The 27919-nt window shown below is 43.5% G+C and overlaps 1 protein-coding gene across 1 annotated transcript in view; it reads left to right on the top strand.

Annotated features, from left to right (window-relative positions):
* Positions 1-13333: 13333 nt before the first annotated feature.
* Positions 13334-27919, top strand: part of LOC308282193 (girdin-like) — a gene marked incomplete at both ends in the record, with an annotated part of 46107 nt that continues 31521 nt past the window's right edge. Inside the window, 13 exons of the mRNA XM_080722538.1 lie at positions 13334-13396; positions 13541-13632; positions 18307-18412; positions 19562-19631; positions 19737-19795; positions 19964-20047; positions 20612-20746; positions 21663-21820; positions 23877-23958; positions 24650-24808; positions 25169-25315; positions 26065-26209; positions 26909-27568. Coding sequence (XP_080578664.1) covers positions 13334-13396; positions 13541-13632; positions 18307-18412; positions 19562-19631; positions 19737-19795; positions 19964-20047; positions 20612-20746; positions 21663-21820; positions 23877-23958; positions 24650-24808; positions 25169-25315; positions 26065-26209; positions 26909-27568 — 1960 coding nt within the window. The remainder of the gene's footprint in view (positions 13397-13540; positions 13633-18306; positions 18413-19561; positions 19632-19736; positions 19796-19963; positions 20048-20611; positions 20747-21662; positions 21821-23876; positions 23959-24649; positions 24809-25168; positions 25316-26064; positions 26210-26908; positions 27569-27919) is intronic.

Here is a 27919-nt window from a genome sequence, read left to right as displayed (position 1 = left end):
AATTAATTCCGTCCTTGTGACCTTTTCTTTTGGCCCAGGATCAATAATTAAAGATGCATGTTTAATGCATTATAATCATTGTTATAATGTTTACATTTATTTATTTATCTTCAGGATGATCCTCTGTCATTCAATGTTTGTAGGTAGGCTACTCAATTCTCCATCATACTTTGCAATTATACGCACTTAAAATGTCAACATTAAACATCAAAATTCACATCCTCTGGAAGCTTGTTCCAACTATGTGCAACACAATAACTAAACCCTTCCTGGATAGCAGACCAGTCCTGGGTGACCGGACAGGCCTCATGGGGTCATAATGACAAACATCAGAGATTAGGTTTTTCTGCCCCAAAACTATGATTTAAAAAGTGATTGCGACCGTAGGGAGCTACTTACTGTAGAAACCTCCACCGGCTGTCCGTGGGTCAGTCAGTCCGTCCGTCCGTCCGTCCGTCCGTCCGTCCGTCCGTCCGTCCGTCCGTCCGTCCGTCCGTCACACTTTTGCCCTGCTCATATCTCCACAACCGTTGCCCCCATCCATGCCAAATTTTGCACACACACTCCTTGACTGCCAAACTACAACCTCCAAGGACCCCCGGAGCCCCAGGGACCCCCAGGTCCCTGGGGGACCCCCAGATGTAAAAAATGACCAAATGTGCTCACACGTCACACGTCACACTTTTTCCCTGCTTATATCTCCGCACCCGTTGACCCGATCCATGCCAGATTTTACACACACACTCCTTGCCTGCCAAACTACAACCTCCAAGGACCCCCGGAGCCCTGGGGGACCCCCAGATGTAAAAAATGACCAAATGTGCAAAAATGACCAAATGACCACCCCAACGGGGCTGCTCACGGGGAATTCCCGGGGACCACCGACTCCTGGTGCTCCAGAACGGATGCAAAAGTGGTGGCGCCCCCAGTGGAGGACCCCCTGCCACTGCAGTGCACATAAAATGCCGTAACTCGGGCTAGGAGCGTCCGGGAGAGCCGGGGCCGGTACCTATTCGTCCGCCAAGGCAACGCGGAGACCCCACCCCTCATTTCTCACATGGCCCTATTGTAGCGCCACCTTCAGGCCGATTTTTAAAACACATTTTTGGACACTGCTCCTACAGTTTTTGCCCTAAAATCACGAATATCACTACACAGCATGTCTACACTCATGTCATCAACATGGATCACGAAGATTTTGGAAAAACAAATTTTTGCCCTATTTGTGGAGATAAGCCACCTATGGTCGCTTATCTCCCGATTAGGGAGTCTTACTGGTTTAAACCCTATGTGGTTCATTTGTTGACCGGGGTCACTCAGGGCTCTATAGTGTATTTTCTGTTTTCTGTCATTAGGAGAAAGCTTTTGCTGAAAAAATACGACCGACAGGTTCACAACGCTACGTGGTGTGAGATTGTGAGAGATTTTGAGATCTGTTTTCTTCTAAAGCTTCTGAGGTTTAAGTGGTTAAAGTTGATCAGTAATATTTTTGGAGCTGTGTGGAACAGAGCTCCCCATAGGCAGCAATGTGTGTCCAGTCTCACAAGTGGGAACTGTCCAGTCTCACAAGTGAGAACTGTCCCGTTGAGTTTGAACAGGATCTGCGCATGCGCGACCGCACGCATGCACGCACAACACACACACACACACACACACACACACACACACACACACACACACGGCTCGAACAACCGAACGAACACATGGAGAGGAGAACGTGGCAATTGACTTTACCACACACCCTCGCACGCGCACACACACACACACACACACACACACACGGCTCGAACGACCGAACACACAGAAAACGTAGCAATTAGCAAATCTACAAGCTCACAATGAGTCGCATCCCGGCCGAAATTGACTAGTAAAGGCGGCCGTACACTACACGATAATCGGGGCATTTAATTACCCTCCCGACAGTCGGGCTGCCTCCGACTGAAAGGGGCAGCAGAGTGAGCAGACAAACACAATCACAACTACAATATTACCGCTGACGGCGTCGCGCGCAGCAAATACCGAAGCGTTGAAACGGCACATCTGTACTTAGACAGCGCGAGCCCCAGACAAACACACTCCCAAGAACAGGAGCGCTCCACCTTGTACACGAGCACATAGTAGCCTACGTCCTTTATACAGTGCTCCCCAGACCGCCGCACCAACACAACAGTGACCACCGAATGCATGCAACAACGGCCAGAGAACCCACATAGCAAACAGGTTTGGCCCGAATCCGGCTGAAATCCGGCAGGTCTGGCTGACTATGGCTTGTGTGCCACACATCTCCAACTAGTCATCACAGTGTCTCTACATCATAATAACAGCTGGGTTTCTCAATCACTTTCTCATAGTCCAGGGTGCCTCAGAATAATATTTAGAATGTAGGTCTATCAATATCTTGTAGTGAGCTTGTAAATCTGCTACTTTGGGTGAATATCCCCTTAGAATAGGGATGCTGGGGTTTATTGATTGAATGCCAAGTATAAATGTTTATTTTAAATCTGTCCTAATGAAAGATTTAAGGGAGCCTCCGCACACTCAAAAGTGTGCAAAATCATGTTCTTCATTTTCAGTTAAATAAAGTGCAAGCTTTGGGTCATAGACCTTCTTCAGGCATGCAGCACCTCGATGAGTGGTGGTCCTTTCACTATTAATCTGTCCTATAGAAGCAGATATTTTCTCAAGTTATATGTTTGTTAGGCCTATTATGGACAGTATTCCCCAGATGTAAAAAATGACCAAATGCGCAAACATGACCAAATGACCACCCCAACGGGGCTGCTCACGGGGAATTCCCGGGGACCACCGACTCCTGGTGCTCCAGAACGGATGCAAAAGTGGTGGCGCCCCCAGTGGAGGACCCCCTACACTGCAGCTCACATAAAATGCCGTAACTCCGGCTAGGAGCGACCGGGACAGCCGGGGCCGGTACCTATTCGTCCGCCTTGCCGGCGCGGAGACCCCACCCCTCATTTCTCACATGGCCCTCTTCTAGCGCCACCATGAGGCCGATTCTTGCAAAACACATTTGTGGACACTGCTCCTACAATTTTCGCCCTAAAATCACGCAAATCGGTACACAGTATGTCTACACTCATCCCATCAACATGAATCTGTCCCATATAGCGCCACCTCCAGGCCGATTTTTAAAAACACATTTTTGGACACTGCTCCTACAGATTTTGCCCTAAAATCACGAAAATCACTACACAGTATGTCTACACTCATGTCATCAACATGGATCAGGAAGATTTTGGCAAAACACATTTTTGCCCTATTTGTGGAGATAAGTGACCTACGGTCGCTTATCTCCCGATTAGGGAGCCTTACTGGTAGTAAATATGCTACATTTGCATAAAGCAAGTAGACCTATTTGTCTACTCCCATCACACACACAGATCTAGAAGACATAGAATGTAAAAATATAGATCTAGAACACATAGAATCAATCTAAAAAATATAGAACTAGAACACATAATTTATAGATCTAGAACACATAGAATTCATAGATCTAAAACACATAGAATCAAAAACATAGATCTGGAACTGCTCAAATTCACAGCTCCACTTCGAACCGAGGTTTGATTTTTTTAAATCAAGTGACTTCAAAACAAACTAGAAGCAGTGCTCTTCCGAGCACAGGTCTCCACCAGGCCAGGCGTCCTGGTGGTGCTACTGTATAATAGGCCAATGTAAAAAGGGTGGCATATGTTCTTCACCTTAGACAATCGGACGCTGCATGCATGATTTGAAGCATTGTGTTCCAAAAATGTGTTTTGCTAAAGTCTACCTGCTGGTGGCGCTATAACAGGCCAATGTGAAAAAGGTAGCATTTATTCCTTGACCTAGTGGGAATATGTGTGGCAAATTTCACAGTAATCGCAAGCTGCGTTGATGATTTGAGGCATTTTGTTCAAAAACGGAGCAATCCTGCAAACTTTGGAAGCCAATATTAGCCAATCAGGATGGAATATGAAATATCAGACGGATCGGACTGTATAGAGATACTGTGTACCGATTTGCATGATTTTTGGATAAAATCTCAAGGAATAATAGAAAAAATTTTGTTTTACATAAGTCGGCCTCCTGGTGGCGCTATAAAAGGCTGATGTGAAAAATGCAGGGAAAGGGTTTTTCATTGGCCTCTAGGGAGTGCGCTTACAAAGTTTGAAACTGATCGGTGGAGTTATAGGTAAAACCACAAATCGGCCTGTTATAGCGCCACCATGAGGCTGATTTCTAAAATTTGAAGTGGCATTTCTTCCTCGACCTAGTGGGAACGTGTGTGCGCGATTTCATGATAATTGCACTTTGCGTTTGGGATTTAAGGCATTTTGTTCAAAACGGCTCAATCCTACAAACTTTGGAAGCCAATCTTAGCCAATCAGGATGGAATATCCAAAATCGGACAGATCCGTGTCGATCACATGACTGTCGAGATACTGCCTACTGATTTGTAGGATTTTTGGACAAAATCTGTAATAGTGCACAGAAATGTGTTTTGCGAACATCGGCCACTAGGTGGCGCTAGAAAAGGCCCATTTGAAAAATTTAGGGCAGAGGTTCTAGATTGGCATACAGGGAATGTGTGTGCTCACTTTGGCAGCGACCGGGCCAACGGCGACTGAGATTAGGTGCACACAAACTGTGAGGACGCACGGACGGACGGACGGACGGACGGACGGACGCACGGACGGACGGACGGACGGACGGACGCATGGACGGACGAAGGGGAAAACATACTCTCCCCCATGCCTTCGGCTGGTGGAGACAATGAGTGTACTTAAAGTATGGTTAAAACAGAGTCCTACCTGAGCTCCACAACAGAATCAACAGCGTCACAAATGGATTCATAGCTGTTTCTAGACGACTCAGTCACTCTTGTCTGAACTGGACCTTCTCTGAACAAGATGTCCCATCTTCTATCTCTCTATTTGTGACACATAAACGCTTACGTGTCAAAATATTATATTTTTATCTCTTCATCGAGGTGTGGTTTCTTTTTAACCTCATGTTTGGCATGGTGACAGGAAGCTGAGTCTGAGATTGAAATTCCAACACTACTCACAGTAAACCCAGACACATTATTGTGTAAGCTACTCACGCACAAAATACAGTACATGAGCAAAATGACAAGATTCTGTTCTGGTAATGGTTGATGTTGAGCCAGTGATCATTATCATTAACAAGTCTATCTATTTTTACTTTAAATTATTATTTTAAATTAATCTGCTTTTGCACACACACGCACGCACGCACGCACGCACGCACGCACGCACGCACGCACGCACACACACACACACACACACACACACACACACACACACACACACACACACACACTCTCTCTCTCTCTCTCCTCTCTCCCCTCCAGTGCAATACTAGTAAGACGCCTCAGGTCGCGCCAATTCTTGGCCATCTGGCCGGTGAAGTATATTGGACCAGTTACCCATATATGGAGACCCCTGCATGATATTCAACAATGTTATGTCAAAACATGCCCTTAATATTGATGACATTGGCACAGAGATCTCCATATATGGGCATAAAACGTATGTTAATTAGGAAAGCCAAGCAGGGCCTTGGCGAGTTAGGGCTTGGGTTTGATGCCTGGGGACAGGGCATTGAATGCCCATATAGGCATTTTATTTATTTTATCCTTTATTGTAGGGTGTAAATCAGAATAAAGCAGGCTCTTCTGCCAGTTAGGGCCTGGGATTGATGACATCAGAATATGGGCATAAAAGGTATTTTGTTTCTGGGAATGACCATATATGGACTTTTTATTTATTTTTTTCTTACTCACTCCTTTGAGACTTCAATTAGTGGATATTTCTTTGTTTTTGTCGGATTCCTAAGCCAATCATTTGATTATAATAAATGTACCCCCATTGATTCCGGTAGGAGACACAAATGCATTTGTGTATCTTGCTGTCTGACCAGCCATTAAGTAGAGCACAGACTTTTAATTTTTTTTTTTTTAAGTAGACACCTGGAAGTCCATCTCCATTGTAGCGGAGTAACTTGGCACCTCGTCTACAGTACGTACTGTAGATGGTATGCCACCATTGAAGCTTGGCAGAGGGGAACAGTGGCTGCTTGAGACCCCTGGGGTCAATGCAGGTATTCTACTCCCGGTCATCCTGCGGGGAGCACACCTTCGGGCCGAAGGGAGAGGTCGGTGTCTGCATTTTTAGGCACCGTCGCTCAGCAGGGAGCTTTCTGTATCTTCCAGCTCAGTGTTATAATGCAATTGATACAATTTATTGTACAACATAACATAATTGGCCATAGTCTCTAAGGTCCACAGACCAGGGGTGTCCAAAGTGCGTCCTGGGGGCCAAATGTGGCCTGAGGACACATTTTATACGGCCCTACGGCTTCATTCCTAAATTGTATTATAAACGGCCCGGCAAGAACGTCAAACAAGAATATTTTCCCAGAATATCATTTGTCAGGATTCCTTGTTACCTTGTTTAAATGCGATGCATATGTGCAGTATGTGACTTTGTTATGGTCCGACTAAAAGTAGGCTTTATGTCAGGAGATGTAGTCGGCCCTTTAATATTTTCTAATGTGTCCCTCTTTGAAAAAGGTTGGACACCCCTGACTTAGACCAAACTACTGTTTGGTGGAAGTCACATAAAAGTTACATTTGATACATTACGTTTGTACAGAGCTAGTTCTCTACCAGTGGACCTACTTTTATGTCAGGAGAGGAGACACTGTATTTTGATTGTTTTAAGTACCAGCTCAACTTAAAGGCCTGTCCATACTGTCTCCGACCACCCAACCTTTCGTCTGAGAGTTCCGACTCTCTGACGTGCAGCTTCCTGAACTCTAATTCGGGCTAATGCTTTTCAGAAGATGCGAGTGACATCATTTTGTAGTTGAACCGGACCTTTCTGACGAAAGGTTCAGTGGTCGGAGAGAGTATGGACAGGCCTTTAAGATAAAGCATAAGAGCTGGTACTTAAGACAATCAAAATACAGCACTAAATGTTCCACCTAACTGCAGCACGTTCACACCTCCTTGCACGGATGCTGTGTGCTAATTTGACATACTGATGTCTGTAAATAGGCTTTGTGGTTAGGCAGCTGCAGCCACAAGCAGTCATATACAAACTGCCTGAGGCACCAAAGTGTTTAACTGCGTCAGCCATTAGTGATTGACTGGTGGATTCTCTTAAATGTATCTATATATCTATATCTCTATAAACGAAAAACACACTGGGTAACTTCACTGTAAAATTACAAATCCGTACCCTGCATCAAAACGTTAGTCTTGATCTACTGCTTTGCGTATTGATTAAAGAATGTTAAAGATTCAGTGCTCCAGTGTCTTTCTCCAGCTTCTTCTACACTGAAGATTCAATATGTAAGATTCAAGAGGTTTATTGGAACCTAGCCTCGGTACTCTCTGTCTCAGGCCTTTTTTCCGGTTGAAAACACATACTTAAAGAAGTAGTTCACCCCCCAAATAACCTTTTTTCTTTTTTTTTGAACTCTATAATTTTTATCCCACGATTTTGCAAACCATTTTTTCACCCAGTGCCAATTGCCTATGTAATCCTGGGCTCTGCTCTCCCGCTGCCGTGCCTGGGGAGACAACGGACTGACCTCATGCTTCCTTCAATGCATGAGTAGTCCAAGTTGTTTCTTTTCACCTGGCAGGGGGGATTTTCCAAGGAAATGGACGTAGCGCGTGGAAGGAACACATTATTCCAACCAGTTCCTTTCCCCTCCATCAAGCGCCCCGGCTGGCCAGGGGGAGGCATTATTGAGACCAGGATTACTGCATGTTTTTGTGATGGTATCAACCCTAGGAGACACGGGGAGAACATGCAAACTCCACACAGAAAGGCCCTATCGCCAACGACACCCAGGGTGTGGGCGCTGATGACGCGGAGGGAGAAACACGCCCCCAGCACCCACAGCATCCCCCGGTGGGAATCGAACCCAGGACCTTCTAGCTGTGAGGCGAAGCTCTAACCACTGCGCCACCGTGCCCCCTAAATAACCTTTTTTCTATTGATTACTCATGCCATGAAGACTTGAGTTCAATAATATTTTTTGTTTTTGGTCGCATTCCTAAGACAATAATTTGATTACAATAAATGTACCCTCATACCAAAAAAGATATTGAACTCAAGTCTCCATGGGGTGAGTAATCAATAGAAAATAAATCTTTTTGGGGAGTATTTTTTATGACTATTCAATCTGGGAACCATTCGGTAAAACATGTTCTCTCCTGTTTTGTTTTTCTGTAAACTAAGCACCAGGGTTCTGAAGATGCTGGCTTAAAGCTTTGCTGCAGACTCTTCAACTAAGACCTTTGTGTATTTGGGTCCCTCCTCCCTGTTACAAAGTATTTTCCGATAAGGATCCCTAGCAAAATACATATCCATTTGGGGGTCTGGGGCCCTGTTGAAAGTCCTTAGAGTTACTGGTACAGGCACACAGTCATGGAACTTTATTTTTATTTATTTTAGAATTATTATTATTTTTACATGAACCATTTGACTTGGTAAACTGTGGAGTCCCCCAAAGGAGTATACTAGGACCACTGTTGTTCTTAATATACGTAAACAACATGTCATCTGCATGTGATTGCAATCCGTTTCTGTTCGCGGATGACTCAGCTCTTAGGCAGAGACATATTGCAGGTTGAAAATGGCCTTAACTATGAACTAAACATGATCTGCACCTGGCTCAACGACAACAGTCTCAGGGCGGATTCACACTGCAAGGAAGGAAAAGCACAAGGAACTTCCTGTAAAGTTGACTGAATGTACTAGATGGAAATGAAGAGTGTGCTCTCCTCAATGTGTTGTCTATAGTAGAGGAAGCTCTCATAGGTTACCATGAACACAAACACATCCAACATCTTTTCAATGGTTTCATGACAGCAGCAGGAGATACAGTGTTTCCATTTCCAACATATCCAATGAAACCGAAAGCCGCTAACTAAACCGACATTTTAACATAGATAAAATACTTTATTGGGAATTTAAAAAACAACAGTCATCCTTCAGTGCCAATCAATGTAGATTAATTATATCAACCTTGCTGCTAGATAAAATACTTTATTGGAAATTAAAAAAAACAACAGAGTCATCCTTCAGTGCCAATGATTAATTATATCAACCTTGCTGCTGTTGCTGTCATGGCATGTGCATTTCCCTCTGAGGAAAAATAAAGGTTTATCTTATCTTTGTAGAATTAAAAAGCTAAAATCTTTACATTTGAACACAAAGTCTACACAGATATGGGGATGCCATACTTTACCTTCCATAACGATATAAGCCACAGACGGTCCGTCCCTTAACTGGACAGTGACAGACACTCATGTCCATTCCATCTATCTGCATATTGTCAATAGAGCAGAGACTGGTCCAGTAGTTATAGCTCTACTAATGATCATCAGTTGTGTATGGCCATGTGCTTATCTCGGAAGCTAAGCAGGGTTGGGCCCGGTTAGTATTTGGGTGGGTGACTGCCTGGGAATACCAGCTGCTGTAAAGTTTTTCAATTCTTGTGCATCTCTCTCTGTCTCTGTAGCCTACCGCTGATATTATAATATGAGCTCTTCATTATTTGAGCTTTGTCACCTAAGTAACTATTAGTTACATTATAATTAGTGTGGTCGCTATAGGCAACACATTCTCATTCCGAGAATTCTTTGCCAGCAAAGTAAACCTGCTTTTTGAAAACGTAAAAGTGGAGCTTTTGGTCATGCTTCACATACTGTTATCACTGACTGTTGTCATGCTTCACATGACATCACAATATAGGCTACTTTATAATATAAATGGCAAGATGAATTCCTTGTGACTCGCGTCAGTGCAACCACACTTGTAATTTCCCAGAATTAACTGCCAGTGTTTAAACTGGTACCCTTTGTCATCACCTTGTTACTGAATTTGCCAATAAATAATTGTAAATACACCTTTTTGGTTTGATGTATATCATTAAGTATTACCATTAGCAGATTATATAATTATAAGTTTCCGACAACGCCACCTCGTTTAAAGAGGAAAGTAAGTGCACAAAAGGCACTACCTTTAAGGACACACAAGTTCGTTTACGGAATACCAGAGCAATATAAACCATGAGGAGAGAATGACCCGGACAACAGTTTAGAAAAAGTATAACAATCTTTATTTCTAGTTACAGCGGCCTCTATAACGCCAAAAACACAATGATAAAAATTAAAGGGAACCCCTAAAATCCTACGGCGCCACTAACTAAAACCTAAAAATAAGAGCACTGTCAACAATAAAACATCAATTCAACCCCCCCTTTCCTCTTATCGTATCGTTCCTTGTGAAAATTAAAGTGCACTTAATATATGGTACCGGCTCGTTAAGGCCTCAAATCGTATAGTATAATAATTACGATGAATAGGTATAATGCGAGAAGCGCAGATTAAAGACTATAAATGTTATTATAAACTAAGCAGATATTAAATAATAGGCAGAGTATCGTTTCAGCAGGTGGGAATAGTGACTTCTACAGCAGGTGGGAATAGTGACTTCTACAGCAGGTGGGAATAGTGACTTCTACAGCAGGTGGGATGGCACACACAGCGACACACAGCTCATCTTTGGTCGTCTACTTCTTTAGTCCACCCATCTGTGAATACAAAGAATACGCCAGTATCCTTGTCGTGACGACTATACAGCTCAACTCTAGGCCAGTGACTTTAGTGACAGTGGTGTACAGGATTGGATACTCACACGCAGGCAGCCAAGTGGCTGCCAGTGCGGGTAGTTCGCACGACACCACAGTAGTCACACGACCCCTCTCGTTGGTAGACTGGTTCGGCTCGTCGGGACCCTCTCGCCGTCTCTGGATGGCCCGGACACTGCCTGGTAACGCTGGCACCCGGATCGCCGTCTGGAATCCGCTGCGTTGTAAGGTAAAGTGCTACTCGGTCCTAGCACTGGAGTTCACTAAGGTTCAATAAGGTTCAGTTCAGTTACTGCATGTCTCGGCCTGTGTCTGTCTCTCAGTTCGTCACAGCCGGCCACCTGAGTCACTTCCCTTCCCTCAGCCCGCTCCGCACACACACGTCCGCACCCCTCGCTCGTCAACCTAACCTAGACTGAGCCTGGCGTTCCTCTTAAAGGGCCGCCTCCCACTCTGCCAGCCACCCATTGGCTGGTCATGACGTCAGTCCCCATACATTGGCCAGCACCGGCTTCTAGTTATCCTATCAGTTCGCATTCAGACTCACACATGGAAAGAGAGGAGGTTTTAAAGGGAGACAGCAATATCGCATTATAACCAAAGAAACATATTAAGGGGATTCCAGACGGTACGCGGTCACCGCCTGCTAGTAATTCATTTTCAATGAGAGGCGGGCGGCTATTTCGTCCGCGCAGCGAAGTTTAGAGGCGGCGAGGCGAGCGGGCGCAGTCCCGTGAAAATCCCCGCGAGCGTGCTCGTTTGTGCATGCGTACGCGGGCGGTGAGAGATGGATTGTGTTCATCTTTGTGAAATACCGCGCAGCGTTTACTCAAAGAGCGAGTGTGTTAGTGTATCACCGCGGCGCGGTCCTCGCAGATCCAAGCGGGAGCCCCGGCGGCAACCGCTGTCCGTCTGTGTAGAGCGCCTTATACAAAATATACAAAACATGTTCAACAGAAAGAAATAATTGTAAAAACAACAATTATTAAAGGAAAGAAAAATAAAAAAGAATAACGCGACTTCCACCCCTTCACACAAGAAAGTGGTTGCTTCACTTGACATCACATCTCATGGTTGCTATAGGCCTATATATAGGCAACACACTATTTTTCTAGGTGAGAGAATGTTTTGTCTGTGAAATATAGGCCTATAGACGATAAACCAAAGTTAGTTTTTTGTTTTTAAGTGAGATAGGCCGGCCTAAGTTCCCTTATACTGTATGATAAAAATTCATGTGGTTCGTTTTCCATCTTTAACCACATGGTGGTGCTCAAGTATTCTTACCATGCCCAACAACGACCTCCCTCAATACAAAAGGTTCGAGCTGAGTTTGAATGTTCTGGTTCCAGGGTGAATGAAGGGGTGAAACGAATTATTAATTATAAGAGCATTATTCAGGGCTATGCAATTAATTAGGCTATAGCCTACTCGTTCTGCTATATTTCGCTAGCCTTACATTAAGTCGCTCCTGTAGAAGTTTCTGCATTGATGACGTTTATGGCTACTGTAGCCATAAACGTCATCAATGCAGAAACTTCTACAGGAGCGCCTTAATGTAAGGCTAATATTTCGCATCTCTTAAAAAAAATAAAAAAAAATAAGCTATAATTTGTCATTCTTGAATGACACAAGCAGCTCCGTGGGTGGGTAGCCTACACCACCATGCATGGGTGATGGTGTAGTGTCCCTTTGTGGTGCGTGTACGTGCGTGTGAAAAACCGACTCCCGTTCATGAAGAGGGAGGAGGAGGTGGCCTGCCGTTGTTATGGTAACAGATTAAGGGCAAAGATATTTCAGAACGCTCTATTAGCACTTTTTGCTGCTGCCTGCTACAGCTACTGCTGGTGGTGGTGCTGCAGTGGATTTGAGGAGCTAAACCCCGGATGATTTAATTGCTTATGGGGGTTTAGAAGAGCCAGATGAAACGGGGCACAGGCTAATTAATTAGTTTCATGAAACACATACCGAGGCCTACCATACCAACATGTTCAAACTTCTTCGTAGGATCTAAAAGGTTCTAACTTATATTAGTTGAAAATAGCCTACTTCGTGCCTATTTTGTAATTTAGGCGGGCCTATTATTGTTTTTATTTGTTTATTATATTGATTGATTGTGTGTGTGTGTGTGTGTGTGTGTGTGTGTGTGTGTGTGTGTGTGTGTGTGTGTGTGTGTGTGTGTGTGTGTGTGTGTGTGTGTGTGTGTGTGTGTCGAGAGGGGGCGACAGATGCCTTTGCAGTGGAATGCACGCGCCAGGCATAGCTATATGTCTCAGTGTGTGTGCGTACATTGCGGAAAATGCGGATGGAGTTATTTTGGAAAATGGATTTAAAATATCCACGGCCTCAGCTGTATATCTGCAAATCATACGTTAGCCTGTGTTTACAGTAGTGTATATTTGGTCAAAGACGCCGACGGTCTCTCTACGCATTTGTGAATGTCACTGCAGCTGCAGCAGAGGGAATACTCAACTAGTTTTGCACTGGGATGGGATGGGATGGGAGCCCAGCCGACCTAAATGCTGCAAGAAGACACGGGAGGGAGTGCAATGAAACGTGCTCACTCAAAGTCTGTCATCTTCATTGTGAGAGCTGGATATGTTTCGCTGACAGAGGGTAGTCTGTCTCAGCCTTATTGGTAAAGATGGAAAGTGGAGTTTTTCAACCCAGCATGGAGCAATTTATGCAGAGCCCACTTGTCACTTGGGTAAGGAATGAAAATTAATTAAACTCTCTCTCTCTCTCTCTCTCTCTCTCTCTCTCTCTCTCTCTCTCTCTCTCTGCATGATTTTATGCTGGTTTTCAATTATCATGTAATTAATTGTTTTTGTTTTTGTTTCTATTACTTAAGGTGAAGACATTTGGATCAAATGATGGGGGCTTTCATTTGGATTTTTGGGAATTATTGGATGGAGTCTTTTTGAACGAGATCATGACCCAAATGTAAGTTATGAAATCAGCTAATTCATATGGGTACATGCATTTGGTGCATTGCCCTTATCAGTTTATATCCAAATCTAATTTTGTGAATCAATGCATATCCAGGTGAATATGCAGATTAGTACCCTGGTGGTGCTCGATTAGACAGCTGATAATGATAAGTCATTGAGATCCTACTGTAGCAGTCATTGTACAGCAGCCAACCATGTGGCACAATTATGTTTATAGGCTATACTACAATTAGTTAGATGATTGATGCTTTCTGTTATAGCCTACTGTTTAGATTTCTGCGGAGGTCACCCTAAAAGTGACATTCATACAGAATAGCCTACTATGAGAATACATGTATTTATATCAGCTGTTGCTGATACAGCATATAGCCTCTGCTGACATTCTTTGCAAGACATTGCCTAGCCTGGCTTTGCACACTGCAGTTATTACAGGGATATTTGTAGTCTGTAGTAAAACAAAAGGAACTTCCTTGTGAATTCCAGGTTAGGAGTTCCAATAAAAGGTTATCCTGAATGTGAGCAGGCAGCAGAGATCCTGTTGTCTGTATTTGACCAAAACAAACTTAAATAAAGAGACTAGAGCTAGACTTGGTACAGCCTTGCAGTGTGGAACAATCAAGCCAGCCATGCATCATATATGTCTTTAAGTCAATACTTAAGAGATTATGACTTGGGTGCCTTATGTTCCAAGGGAATTATCATCACCTCTGACAATACAGATGGTACTCTAACAGGCTGCAGTATGGCAAAGTAAAGTGTTTCATCTGCAAATCTGCATTGATTCACTGGTGGTGCCAAATTAATACAGCAATGATATTATCATTACTACAACCTTTGTGCTTTTGTTTTCATAAAAAAATAAATTATAATAATTGCAATAATAAGTAAACCTTGAACTTGAATAGCAATGGCCGTGTGAACCCAAGCCCCTCATTTAGTCCTGAACAGCATGGCTGCTCAACAGTCACACAGGAAACAATTAAAGTAGTGGAGGGACTCGTATGGCTCACAGTCAGTCTGGCCAGGAGAATGGGCTGGAAAATCTAAATGATAATGAACTGTAGTTAATAATGTAGATAGGCAAAATCCTGAAAGTTAATTTAACTCTCTTAAAAATCAATGTTTACACTCAGAGTACTAACAACTCAGGGTTTCATTGTGTGTAATGGGACACTGAGAGTATCATACTGTATTTATTGACAACATTTTGACTGTACAAAAATCTCTTGAGGATAATACTGTCTGTCTGGCCAGTCCATGTCTGTGTTCTGTAAACCTTCAGTATCCATTCAACACCACTCCTCCCTCACCCAATGCCAGGGACGTGCAGAGAATGTTAGAGAGGCTGGGGCTGAAATTTCTAAAAGGGCCTTTTGGTGACGCGTTGTGAGCTTGGAGGTCTGCTATTTTCAGTACTTAAAGTCAATACTGGAGATATGGCGTAACGGCATGGATTTCTACACAGAGAGGGCAATTCTTTCAACATAAGATGATGCATTCAAGTTCAGGAGAGTTTGAAGAAGGCAATACTCTTGAATGCTGCCTTCAGGTATGGCATGGAAAGAGGGCATTAGCCTTTCTTTCACCATAGTGAAAACTGCATTGATGGTCTGGAGAGGGCACTTTTTACAGACGGATAAAAGAGCAAGGGCTCAAGCCCCCTTCCAAGTCTATGTGTGCACGTGCCTGCCCCAGTGCCCCCTGCCCACACGGTCACCAGCCCTCAGTACAATAATGCTGAGCCAAGGGGAGGAGCATGTCATGAAGATAATCTCCTGGATTGGGAGTCCCTCAGGATTAGGATGTTGTTGCTGGTGTTTTATGACAGTGGGACACAGATGGCACGGATATGGAGAAACAGGGCAGATAAACGGACAGGCTTGAGATGGCGAGATACAGAGACACAGGAGGAGGCTGTTTAGACGAGCTCTCTGCCTGCCTGCCTGTCTGTCTGCCTGTCTGTCTGTCTGTCTGTCTGTCTGTCTGTCTGTCTGTCTGTCTGTCTGTCTGTCTGTCTCTCTCTCTCTCTCTCTCTCTCTCTCTCTCTCTCTCTCTCTCTCTCTCTCTCTCGCTTGCTCTCTCTGCCTCTCTCTTTGCTTGTCCTAATTCTCCCATCCTCTGTCTGTCTGTCTGTCTGTCTGTCTGTCTGTCTGTCTGTCTGTCTGTCTGTCTGTCTGTCTGTCTGTCTGTCCGTCCGTCCGTCTGTCTCTGTGTTCCTTCCTTTCTACTTTAACAGAGAAGAAGGAACCCCCATTTTAAGCATGTCATTGTACAGTAGGAGAGCATTTTCAAAAAAGTAAAAAAAAAAAATGTAAAACGCTGTGTAAAGAGCAGATCTACAAGCTCACGACACACCACAATGTGACATGCAGAGAGCTGCTAGATTGGCCATTTTTGCTATTTTGCATGATCCTATGATGAAGTATAAAATAGAGTTTTAGTGGTTTTAATAGAGCTCTTCTCTATGGTTAGTGTGAGTGAGAACTGTATGCATCAAGCATTGACCTCAGATATATACTGTAACAGTGTAGAGCAGGGGTTTTCAAAGTGGGTGACGGGGCAGTCCAGGTGTGCCGCGAGATAATTTGATAATATTTGGAATTTATTTGGACACTTGAAAAAATATAGTACAAAGTTATTTTCAGTCAGTTCTAACCAAAATGGCTATTATCTCAGCGTTTTCCTCGCAACATAATCACTAAAATATCTTCACTGTCGGGCAGAAGCCTCGTATCTCCAAGTTTCAAATGTGTACGTCTTTTGGTAAAGCAAATCCCTGCTTTATCATACAAGACTGTTGCACAAAACTAGAGAAAACAGACGATCTACAAGCACACAACGCCTCGCATCGCGAGGCGTTGTGTGCTTGTAGATCTGCTGTTTTCACTAGTTTAGTACATTGTATAGATGATACATACAAAACAAACGGTTTTGGACATACAAGGTTTCCACCCGACAACAACGATATGCTATAAATATAAGGTGCTGGGAGTGAAAGTTATAATGTAGGGCTGCCTCGGATTAAAAAAATATTCATGGGGTGCCCTGAGACAAAAAAGTTTGGGAACCCCTGGTGTAGAGGACTGATAGTTTTCAAAGCTCTGTGAGTTGGAAAATCATATGAGATTGCACACCTCCAATTACTGTACAGTACAGCCTAAATAGAGCACTGACAGTTAAGACTGATTTACATAAAAATGCCAGCTATATGACTAGACACCAGACAATGGTAGGCTCTAATGAAAAGGCACTGAATTCATTTGAGCTCTTTTTTTCCCTCCCTGGTTTTCTTGGTGAGAAGTCTCATTCTACTCCCCGCTGGCAGTGAAACACAGTGCAGTCAGTGGCCCAAAGGGATGATGTCATACTTGCTAAAGTTAGAAATGAAAAGAAACCTCATAGATGTTTTCATCGGGATCATCAGCTTGGTTTTCACAGATTGTACCGCTTTCACCTAATTCTGCTTCTATTTCCCTGATGATAGATTATTTGCTTGAGAATAGCAAGCAGAAAGATAACTTATATATATATATATATATATATACTGTGCCCGGGGGAGACCCCAACTTTGACTGGCTCCCACAAAGTTTCTCAAGGGAGTTGGGTTTGAAAAGGTTCAGAGGTGATAGTAGACACCTTTATGAACACATTTGTGAAGAAAGCTATTGGTAAGCATTTAGTTCCCAGATTGGTCAAAGACTCTGCCAACGTTCCCTAATTAATATTAGGGATTGGATGTAGGAGTCTCAGAAGTAATGTTGCCCTTTAGAAGTCACCATTGACGTCCAGTTGTGCAATCTCCAAATTTGGGCCTTGTTTCAGCATGCAGCCCGTTGCCATGGTGGCGACACTGTTTAGTATCGGTGATGTCAGCATGTTCATCTCCAAATTTGGGCATTGTTTCAGCAAGCGGCTGATACCATGGTGGATGTCACCATGCTCATCTACAAATTTGGGCATTGTTTCAGCATGCGGCTGTTACCATGGTGATGACACTGTGTAGTATCAGTGATGTCAGCATGCAATTAATTAACATATTATACATATCTGCTCTACCTGGGGTTACAAATCTTCTCTACCTGGGGTTACAGATCTTCTCTACAAACGTTCTCTACCTGAGCGTATAAATCTTACAAGGGGTACCGCTGGTACCATTAAAGGCCTGTTAGAGTTGAATCCTATAGGGAGACAGCCCAGGGTGTCCTGGGCTGTTCCCCTCTCCCCTCTCGGTGAAAAACCTCCATAAAAACATTGGGACTCTGGCCAGCCTGGGATATGGGAAAATGAAGGCCTGTCCCTTGGTGGTGGGATCCTATGGGGAGACACAGATTACCCCCCATTTTTTCACTGTACCGTGCCGAAAAAAAACCCCAAATTTTACCGAAATTACCCTTCATATATACTATATAACAAAATTTGTATGTAAAAGAAAGTTACTTTTTATTATGATATAAAATGATCAAAATAGCAGATCTACAAGCTCACAACACGCGCTGCGACACGTTGTGAGCATGTACAGTAGATCTGCTATTTTCACTACTTTTGTGCGACGCGCTTGTTTGGCATTAATTTACGAAACAGACATAAAAAGTTGAAATATGGACATACGAGGATTCTGCCCAACAGCAACGATATACTGTATACTGTATATTTGTTCTACCTCCAGAAACCCATCAGCTACACTTCAGGGTGTCAAGAAGGTGAACAGTGACCCAAATCAGAGGATTCAGAACTTGAATATCTTGGTCCGTCAGATCAAGGCATACTATCTGGTGAGTTAAAGATGTCAAAGCTGTTCCCTCCATCAGCTCATGGGCCATTAAACTTTCTATCAGACACACACACACACACACACACACACACACACACACACACACACACACACACACACACACATACGCATGCACGCAGCACAGCACAGCATAGCATAGCATAGCACAGCACATCTGTTGCACCAACATTGGTCCATCATGCATCCTCATCATCTGGATCTTCTTAAGAGCGATGCCCTAAATATCAGTAACATCTGTGCAGTCAACGCAGGACACACCACTGTCAGCCATTAGCCTGCTACAGCAGAGCCTGGTCAAAGCCCATGCCAGGGCTTTAGAATGACCCATTTGAAACCTGGAGATTATCTGGTGGAAGACAATCCTTCTGAACACAGCATTCTACTAATCATAGTAGGCTTGCTGGTTACAATCATGTCTTCAGTTGGTATACATACCACATATGTATATTTGAAGCTTATTTTTGTTTTTGATTCACCATTGCGTGCGTCCCATTTGGAAACTATTTCCAGATCTAATGTGGCATCCTGTTCACTCCATTAAACTTGCTTCCTGATCTAAATTCTCTGTATTCGAGAAAAGTCAAGAGAATTCCCCTTTAGCGATGCAGACCACCAGAGTTAGAGCTGGGAGAGGAGATGGACATTCCCCCCAATAGCATAGCAGTGCTAGTCACTGTTGGCTCTACTGCACCAAAAACCAAGTGACCCTGGTCAACTTGTTTTTTGTTTCATCACTTGGGAATTAGTAATAGTTTCCTGCACAAAATGAGTCTCTTTTTCTCATGGGGAGCTATTAAGAATCATTAGAACCCCCCAAAATACACCCACGCACACAGAAACACTCAGACCAAACAGCCCACAGTCAGAAAAAAAGAGCATTCTACGGCATTGGGAGTTTCACCTCCGCACCAGGGAAACTACCCCCCAGCTTTTAGTCATTCAAGTCACTTTCCATTTTGTTGGCTCTGTCTCCTCACTCATTTAAGTGGATGCTTTGTGCTATACATGTAGACATTTCCATTCAGATGCCACTGGCTGCATCCCAAGCAAGTGTTTTTGTCCAGTGCGGTTCCGGTTGGTTGAAATGTGCTTATCTGTCCTTCTCCTCTAACCGCCTCTCTCATTCCAGGATCACCTGAGACAGTTGATCATGATTCCCTTGCCAAATGTGTCACTGCTTGGAAAGACTCCTTATTGTGGTAAACTTGACTTTTAATTAACATTTTTCTCCAGAACTAACTCCCATCTACATGGCAAAATAAGAATGATAATGAAATCACAATCCCATTTATTTTCCCTCATAGAGCAAAGTCTAGATGAAATGAAGAAGTTGTTGCTGCTGCTGTTGGGATGTGCTGTTCAGGTATGCTATTATTCTATTCTTTGGCTCATTTACAGTACAGTTTACAGATGTTCGTGTGTATAAACAAGTTCATATAAAGTCGTGCATATCCGTGCGTTTTTGTGTGCAGGACCTTTCCGCAGGCTGCAGGCATTTAGATCCTAATCTCACTTCCATTTTTGTTTTCAGTGTGAGGAGAAAGAGGTGTACATTGAGAGGATCCAGACATTGGATTATGATACTAAGGCTGCCATAGCGGTATACATCCAGGAGGTATCAAACTACACTTTCTGCCTGTCAGTTAAAACTTGTGTATCATACTCACAAACACTGTGAACAAATCAACAGCGTATTAGTCACAGATTACAACTAAGCTACAAAATAGTCTGAATGAGTGTTTGCTTATCCAGTGGACCAGCACTTAATTTGTGCTATGGACAAATCGCTGTGATCATGAATTCATATGTTATGAATGCCTTATCCCACAATGAACAATAGAAATGATTTAATTGTCAAATAGTTTTCCAACCTCCCTGTCATATCGGAAACCTTGTATCTCCAAGTTTCCAATTCGTACGTTCTTTCGCAAAGTAAAGCCCTGCTTCATCATACAAAGCGGTCGCACAAAAGTAGTGAAAACAGTGCGAGGCGTTGTGTGCATGTAGATCAGCTGTTTTCACTAGTTTAAATCATTTTTAAAATAATAAATGCTAAACGAACGGTTTTGGATAACGACGATTATGCTTTTAGTAGATTTGACTAAAAGCAGTAGATCTCTTTGTCTGTTCATATTTGATTTTCTCTTCTGTCCTGTGGTGCTGTACCTCTGTATTCTAGGTAAGTCAGGAGAGCGTGTTAGACCTGCAGTGGCTGGAAAGCAACGAAATAGATCCAGATGAACTGGAGGCCGTTGCCAAGAGCATGGCCCTGCAATTCAGACACCTGCTGGACCTGAGGGACTCCCAGCAAGAGGTACCTACATTTGACATCCAGATGACTTATGCAGGCCTCAGCTTGGCTATTTTAAAGGTGTAATTTTCCCTTTATGATAGGGTGACCATATTTTCAGCCGCTCAAACCGGTACGCGAACCACTGTTGCCTAAAACCGGGACTGTCAAAGCAATGCGCACGTTACCGCGTCCGTGCATGCACACATACATTCAGGCAGTTATTGATTGACAAACAGCCTCAGCGATGAATTCAGACACGCAATGAATTTGTTCATGTTTTCTGATTGTTTAGGTGAGCATTTTTACATGAAAAGAACATGTTAAATGTCTATGCAACCACTGAAAACAGCTATTATTTTAATTCTGACGAAAACCGGGACATTTTCGTAGTGAATGTTGAAAACCAGGACATAATGAGTGTTTTAGAGATATTTGTCGAGACACAGGGACACGCAGCTTGAAAACGGGACAGTCCCGGCCAAAACGGGACGTCTGGTCACCCTACTTTAAGATCAGAAACCTTTCATTATAAAATAAATAATTCGAATAATATGGTCCCCACTCATTTAGGGTATTTGTTTGTCACAGTATTTTGCACATGAAATGTGTCCTCTGCATTTATCCCATACATATAGCCTACAGTATGTTACTGCAAGCCTATTAAGCATCGTTATTTTATTTTTTTTCTACTTCATTGCAAGCTATTTTATTCAATAAATAATACATTTACGTCGCTCTCTGCCACGATGTGCTGTAGTTATCCCACAGAAGTTATCGATTGCAACTTTAAAAGGCTGATGCATTTCAGTGAAAAGATTCTGTGAGTGCATGGCCTCGCAGGAGTAGCATTGTTCCATTACACAGGCTTTTATTGTACTTTATTGAGTAGCAGGGAAAACTGACCTGCTGTGTTTGTTCTCCTATCCTTTGATTGCAGACTATAGCGGAGCTGATGCAGGAAAAGGAGGGTATGGTTAGTTTGCCCTGCAGTGGCTTGCTCAGCCCCTCCATCTACGGTCCCAGCCCAGCTCAGCAACACCTGGCTGTGGAGCTGGCTGACTCCAAGGCCAAGATCAGACGTCTCCGACAGGAACTGTGAGTAACAGCTGGACAGCTGTGACTGCTCAAAGGGAGCAAGAGACCTTTTAACTCTAGTTACATGCAAAGGAAACAAAGACCCAGACACAGAAACAAACCATCAAATAAGGTGGTTTAATCCCGTTGGGTGAGGAATTAACTTTCCACCAGTGCACACTGCACATTAGAGTTCTGTATAATTCTACTTTATGATTCAGTCAATAATCTATCCAAAGATAGTTGTAAGATTATAGGAAATATATCATTTTACAACATTCTTTGGATAGATTATTGACTAAAACATTATAGTAATGATATAGCAAAAAGCACCCACTCAGAGATGGTCATTCTTTGTTCTAGAGATTACTTAAAGGAGCTATAGTCAACTTTTTCTTGAAAAGAATAATGTCGAAAATATTTTATAAAAAAGATTACACTTCATATATGTGTTTCTATTCAAAAATTACCACAAAAAGCATAAAAAATGATAAAATAATCATTTTGGCCATTGTCAGGCTGACTTTGTTTATATCCCTCTTCTATTCTTTTATATTAGCGTTTTTTTTTTTTGCGTCCGTTTTTCAAGAAAAAGTTGACTATAGCTCCTTTAAATAAAATATAACTTAATGGAATGGCTGAACTGTTGCTAGAAGTTCAACACTTTGCTAGAGGGAATGGCACCTCTGAATGGATTGAATTTGTGTGCAGGGAGCGATAGGGAGAGAGAGAAAGAGCTGAGAGAGCTGAAGCCTGATACTCAGGGGCGTCACAAGGGGTAGGAAAGTGGGACTGAGTTGCCGGGGCCCAAGGTGTAGGGGCCCTAGTAACTTTAGCTATTGAAAAATAGCAGATATACAAGCTCACAGCGCGGCACCGAGTGCCGCGCTGCGAGCTTGTAGATCTGCTATTTTTGAAAAGTCGTGAAAAATGTGCGCAAATCTTTGAATATAATGTATTTTTTAAGTGAACATTTGTAACTAAAATGTTGCTTCTGGGGAGTCCCTGGAACTAAATATTTTGAGATGGGGGGGTCCTTCACATGAAAGAGTTTGAGCATCACTGACATGGAAACATAGGTTTCTTGTATATCTGCTATTTTTCAATAGTTAACATTCATGGGGGGCCCGCAGTGAATCCTTGTACCCAGGGCCCAGAATTTGGTGTGACGCCCCTGCTGATACTACATGGATAAGAGATGCCCAGAGGGAGATTGGCCTACATTGCTGCCTGCTTTGGCAAGATCCATGGTAGTGCAGCTCTGCCATTGACCCACATTGGGCTTTGCATTTCTATGCATTCCACATGTGCCCACACCAACACCGTTGGCACTAACGCTGATCTCAAGCCTTTAACCACTTAAACCCTACACACTTTGTTGACCAGAGTCCCCTAGGGCTCTATCCTTGCTCCCCTCCTTTTCTTCCATCTACAACAAATCACTTTGTCAAAAATATTTGATCTACAATGCGTCGCAACTTGCCGCGTTGTAAACTTTTTGTGATCTGCTATTTTCACAGAATGTTCGCCTATTATGACTAGCTTCCCCCGTTCTAAATCAAGTGGATGGCAGTGTTCACACTGTTATATGTCGTGCACAATATCACATAAAGCCATCAAATACAGCATGACTTTGCGCTTTTGAATGGCCATGACCTCACACAGCGCTTTTATGTATGGCTGGAAATATAATATCACTGACAATACCTGCTTCATGTTGGGAAAAGATTTAGATGAAAAAAAACTAAACAAAAAGAGATACCCCTGGGTATTTTGGAAAATAGTGTCTTCTAGGAGTGGCTTCACGTGCTGTAGCTGTGTGTGTGTGTGTGTGTGTGTGTGTGTGTGTGTGTGTGTGTGTGTGTGTGTGTGTGTGTGTGTGTGTGTGTGTTTGTGTGTGTGTGTGTGTGTGTTTGTGTGTGTGTGTGTGTGTGTGTGTGTGTGTGCGTGCGTGCGTGGTAATGCAGTGTATTCAAAAGTACTGCACTCTAACCTACTCTCTCTCTCTCTCTCTCTCTCTCTCTCTCTCTCTCTCTCTCTCTCTCTCTCTCTCTCTCTCTCTCTCTCTCTCCACCAGAGAGGAGAAGAGTGAGCAGGTGCTGGACAGCAGACATGAGGTGGAGAACCTGGAAGCTGAGCTGAAGAGGATCCAGCAGGAGGTGTGAACAGAGCAGGAGAGAACCAACACCACAACGTTCTGTCACTAACCTTTAATACATACGGTCACCTCCTGGAACCCAGCTGATTCAAATGGTTAAATACGAAATAGATAACTCTGGGAATCAATATAGTTACTGTCTCTCACATTTAGGCAATACATTAGGGTAATATTTACAGGTTCTCATTTAACAGTCACACACTCACCTGGGGAATACAAGCCTGGTCTGACCCAGGTGATGGGGTTATAACTGAATCACTACCTAGGTTACCTCCTATACTGCGTAGTAGATTTTTGGAGCGGTGAAGTAGCTCCCTACAAACTAGTTTGCGTGTCTCCCTGTCCTCAACCCTGTCCCGTACAAATAGCTGCAATGCAGGCATGGGTCACCGAGTGGCGCTGTTGAGCAGCCGAGACCCACACACACACACACACACACTAAATATGCTTGCTATGTTTCTTTAGTACAATGGTGCATGGCCGGAGTTATGTTTCATTAGTACAACGGTGCGTGGCCGGATTTTTAAACTATTAAAACAGGAACAGATTGAGAAGACCACTGTTGTGCAGGGTATAGCTGCTCAAATTCACCGCTCCACTTTGAACTGAGGTTTGATTTTTAATTTAACATGCATAGTGCTACTTATGGACACATACACTTTGCTATAAAGCCTTCCCTATACCTTCAACAGAACTCCCAGTTGCAGGTGGAAGCGCGTGCATCGCGCACCTACCGCGACGAGCTGGACGCCCTGAGGGAGCGGGCCATCAGGGCAGACAAGCTGGAGAGTGAAGTGGGACGATACAGGGAGAAGCTGCACAACATGGACTTCTACAAAGCCAAAGTGGAGGTTATTAACACTCAACTTCTATTGTAACTGTAAAACTGAGACTATGGAGCGTGTGATGGTAAATCACGGAATGCCGTGATGCAAGATGTGAGATATACTAAGGATTTATTGCTTAGTTTCTTCATATACCTTTCACGGCGAACTGTGTTTTCTTTGGCCCTTTCTCCAATGAAGATCAATGATACACTATTAATAATAGTAGACTAATCATCATGATAATGATAATCATAACAATGATGCAGTATACCTCAGTTTAAGTGAGTCTTTGTAGTGAAGTGACAAAGTGTGTGTGTGTGTGTGTGTGTGTGTGTGTGCGCGTGCGTGCGTGCGTGCGTGCGTGCGTGCGTGTGTGTCTCACAGGAGTTGAAAGAGGATAATCGGGTGTTGCAGGAGACCAAAGAGGTGCTTGAAGATCAGCTGGCAGGCCTGAGGTCACGGTCTGACAAACTCCACCAGCTGGAGAAGCACATCCTGCTGCTGAAGGCACGGGTCCACGACATGGAGCAGGTCAGACCATGGTTCAGTGGGCTTGAGGCAATGTTAAGAGTTTAGTCAGGAACACTCACGTCTAAGTAGATTTAACCATTTATTGCATACATGGAATACAGTTAATCTTGGCGTTAATGGGCTCCGCGTTCCGAGATGTTCCCTGGATTTTGTGCAAGCTTTCTGAGCCTACTAAGCACAATCAGGGTCACGCTAAGCAATAGCCCCCATAGGGATACAATAAGCAGAACAATAGCAATACATTGACATGTAACTTAGTCAAAATCACAGTATTTGAGTTTAACAACATTGACATGTAACTTAATCAGACAATCACAAGTATTTGAGCTTAGCCAGATTGATGGTGCAAAGGTGGAGGATGGAGTGGAGGAAGCAGCTATAGCAGCGAATGATTCTGAAGCTTCAGAAACCAAGCATAGGTAGAGAAAGCAAGCCGTATTTAAAGGAGCCTTCCCTACTGATTGAGAGCTTTGATTGGAGTATGGCAGTCATGTGACGTAATGACCAGCAGATAGGTTAATGAGTTATGAGAACAGAGCTGACGGACAGCTGACTACAGCTGGGCGGGACGACTCCCGTGTCCTGCATAAACTAAAGCTGTCGCTTCATTTATTTACATTAAAAACTGTATCCATCCATGTATTACAGAAAGCAAAAAACGTTGTCGTTTTGTTTCATATTCCCAAAAATAGATAATCTGGACTTCATGTCACCCAGCCAGTGCTTATCCTTTTGTGTGTCCTCTTTAGGAGAAGGAGGTGGATCGGAGACGCACGGAGGAGCTGCAGGAGGAGAACCTTGCTCTGTGCCTGGCTCAGAGGAGAAGCATGGAGGAGTCGCAACACCTGGGCTGGGAGTTAGAGCAGCTGTCCAAGTCCACAGACAGCACCCAGGGTAAAGTCAGGCAAAATGTTGAACAGATACACAAAGAATAGTGACGCTTACGGGTCCATTGAGTGAGTGGGTAATGAATGACTACATTCTGTATTTGAGGAGCGTGTATCAAAACAACATCCCGGTTCCAACAATGGAACAAGGGCGGAGCGCTTGTTTTCGGTTTTCGGTGGAGATTACGGAGGCGCGCCGGCGTCATATTATAAACACAATCTGATCTAGCTATAATAGCCATCACGACATAAGCTATTTATTATAATCACTAATTCACTATGAAGTGTCTTTAATTATAATTAAAGTAAAAATAGTCAAATAACAAGGACAAATTCTTCTGCCCACAACCTTATCAAACCAAAATGCCTAAACTACTGTAAATGTAGGTCTATTATAACTATGATAATGGTTCTTGTAAGTCCCAATTATTAAGTAGAATACATGACCTTATAAATATAGAATGTTTATAATGTGTTATGATTATTTCTTGTGTTATATGTTATGAAACATCGCATGTAGGCCTATTATATTATCTCTAAGTATAACCTATACACGAGTGAGCTCTCGGCGCCTCCGCGCGGTCCAGGTGAACACCATGGAGCGCTCCCTACCTCCGGTTCAGCCAATCACAAGCTTCCACTGCTGGATGCGGGATGTTGTTTTGATACAAGCATTTGAGGATGGTTCCTGTGTTTCTGTGTTTAGGCCAGCCCCTGAGCGAGGAGGTGAGTGAAAGAACCCAGAGTCGCATTCTCAGGCTGGAGAAAGAGAACCAGAGGCTGCTGTTGACCATCGAGGATCTGAGAGCCACCTCCAATAACAGCAGCCCCCAACACAACCACTACCATGACCACAACCATGTCCCCCAGGCTGTCTATTGCCCACATTCATTAACAGAGCAACACTTGGGTGCCCAAACCTGCTGCTCACATTTAGAAGACAGCACCAGAATATCGCTGTCTAGTGCAGTAACACAGGAAATGATAAATGGAGACTCGAATGGCCACCAGCGACCACCTTCAGAGGATTCCCTGTGCATGGAGGGTGAAAGTGGGCCCGGGGAGGATCCAGATCTTCATGATCTGGAGAAAGGACAGCTAGAGGAAGGGAAAGGTGGAGAGCATCCCAAAGAGATCACCTCTGATCTTGATGTGTTAGACAACATCCACAATGGTCTCCATCAAGCCGTTGGCTCTTGTGGTAATTCCCCTGGCTCTAAGAGTAGCAGCCCCCAGCGTGACAGCTGTATCAAGGGCCTGTCGGGTCGCTCCTGCTACACCACCAAACACACAGAGCGACTAGAGGCCAAGTGCAGGACCCTGGACACGGAAAACCAACGCCTACAGGCTTCTCTTGACAACACTGGTAAGTTCTATTGTCTGAATCTGTGATTCTCAACTAGGGTTCACATCATGCCTTTGGTGCAGATCCAGCTTATTATAAAAAAACACATTACATACATACATACATACATTTCCATTATCAATGTTCTTTTTAAAGTGTAAAGTTGTCAAATATGTCCTTCATTTCATTGTATATTTACAGGTTATGTATCATATCTGCCATGTGCAACTTTAAAGCCTACAAGCCAAACAGAAATGTAATTGTCAACGACAAAAACACAATTAAATTGTTAATCACAATTATTTGAGTGACAACTAATCGTCATGTAAAATGTCATAATCGTGACAGCCCTAGTCCCGTTTGCTTGATCTC

The sequence above is a fragment of the Nannobrachium achirus genome, assembly GCF_963921795.1.
Source record: "Nannobrachium achirus genome assembly, chromosome: 3".
Lineage (NCBI taxonomy): Eukaryota > Metazoa > Chordata > Actinopteri > Myctophiformes > Myctophidae > Nannobrachium > Nannobrachium achirus.
This window is presented reverse-complemented; position numbering and strand designations above follow the sequence as displayed.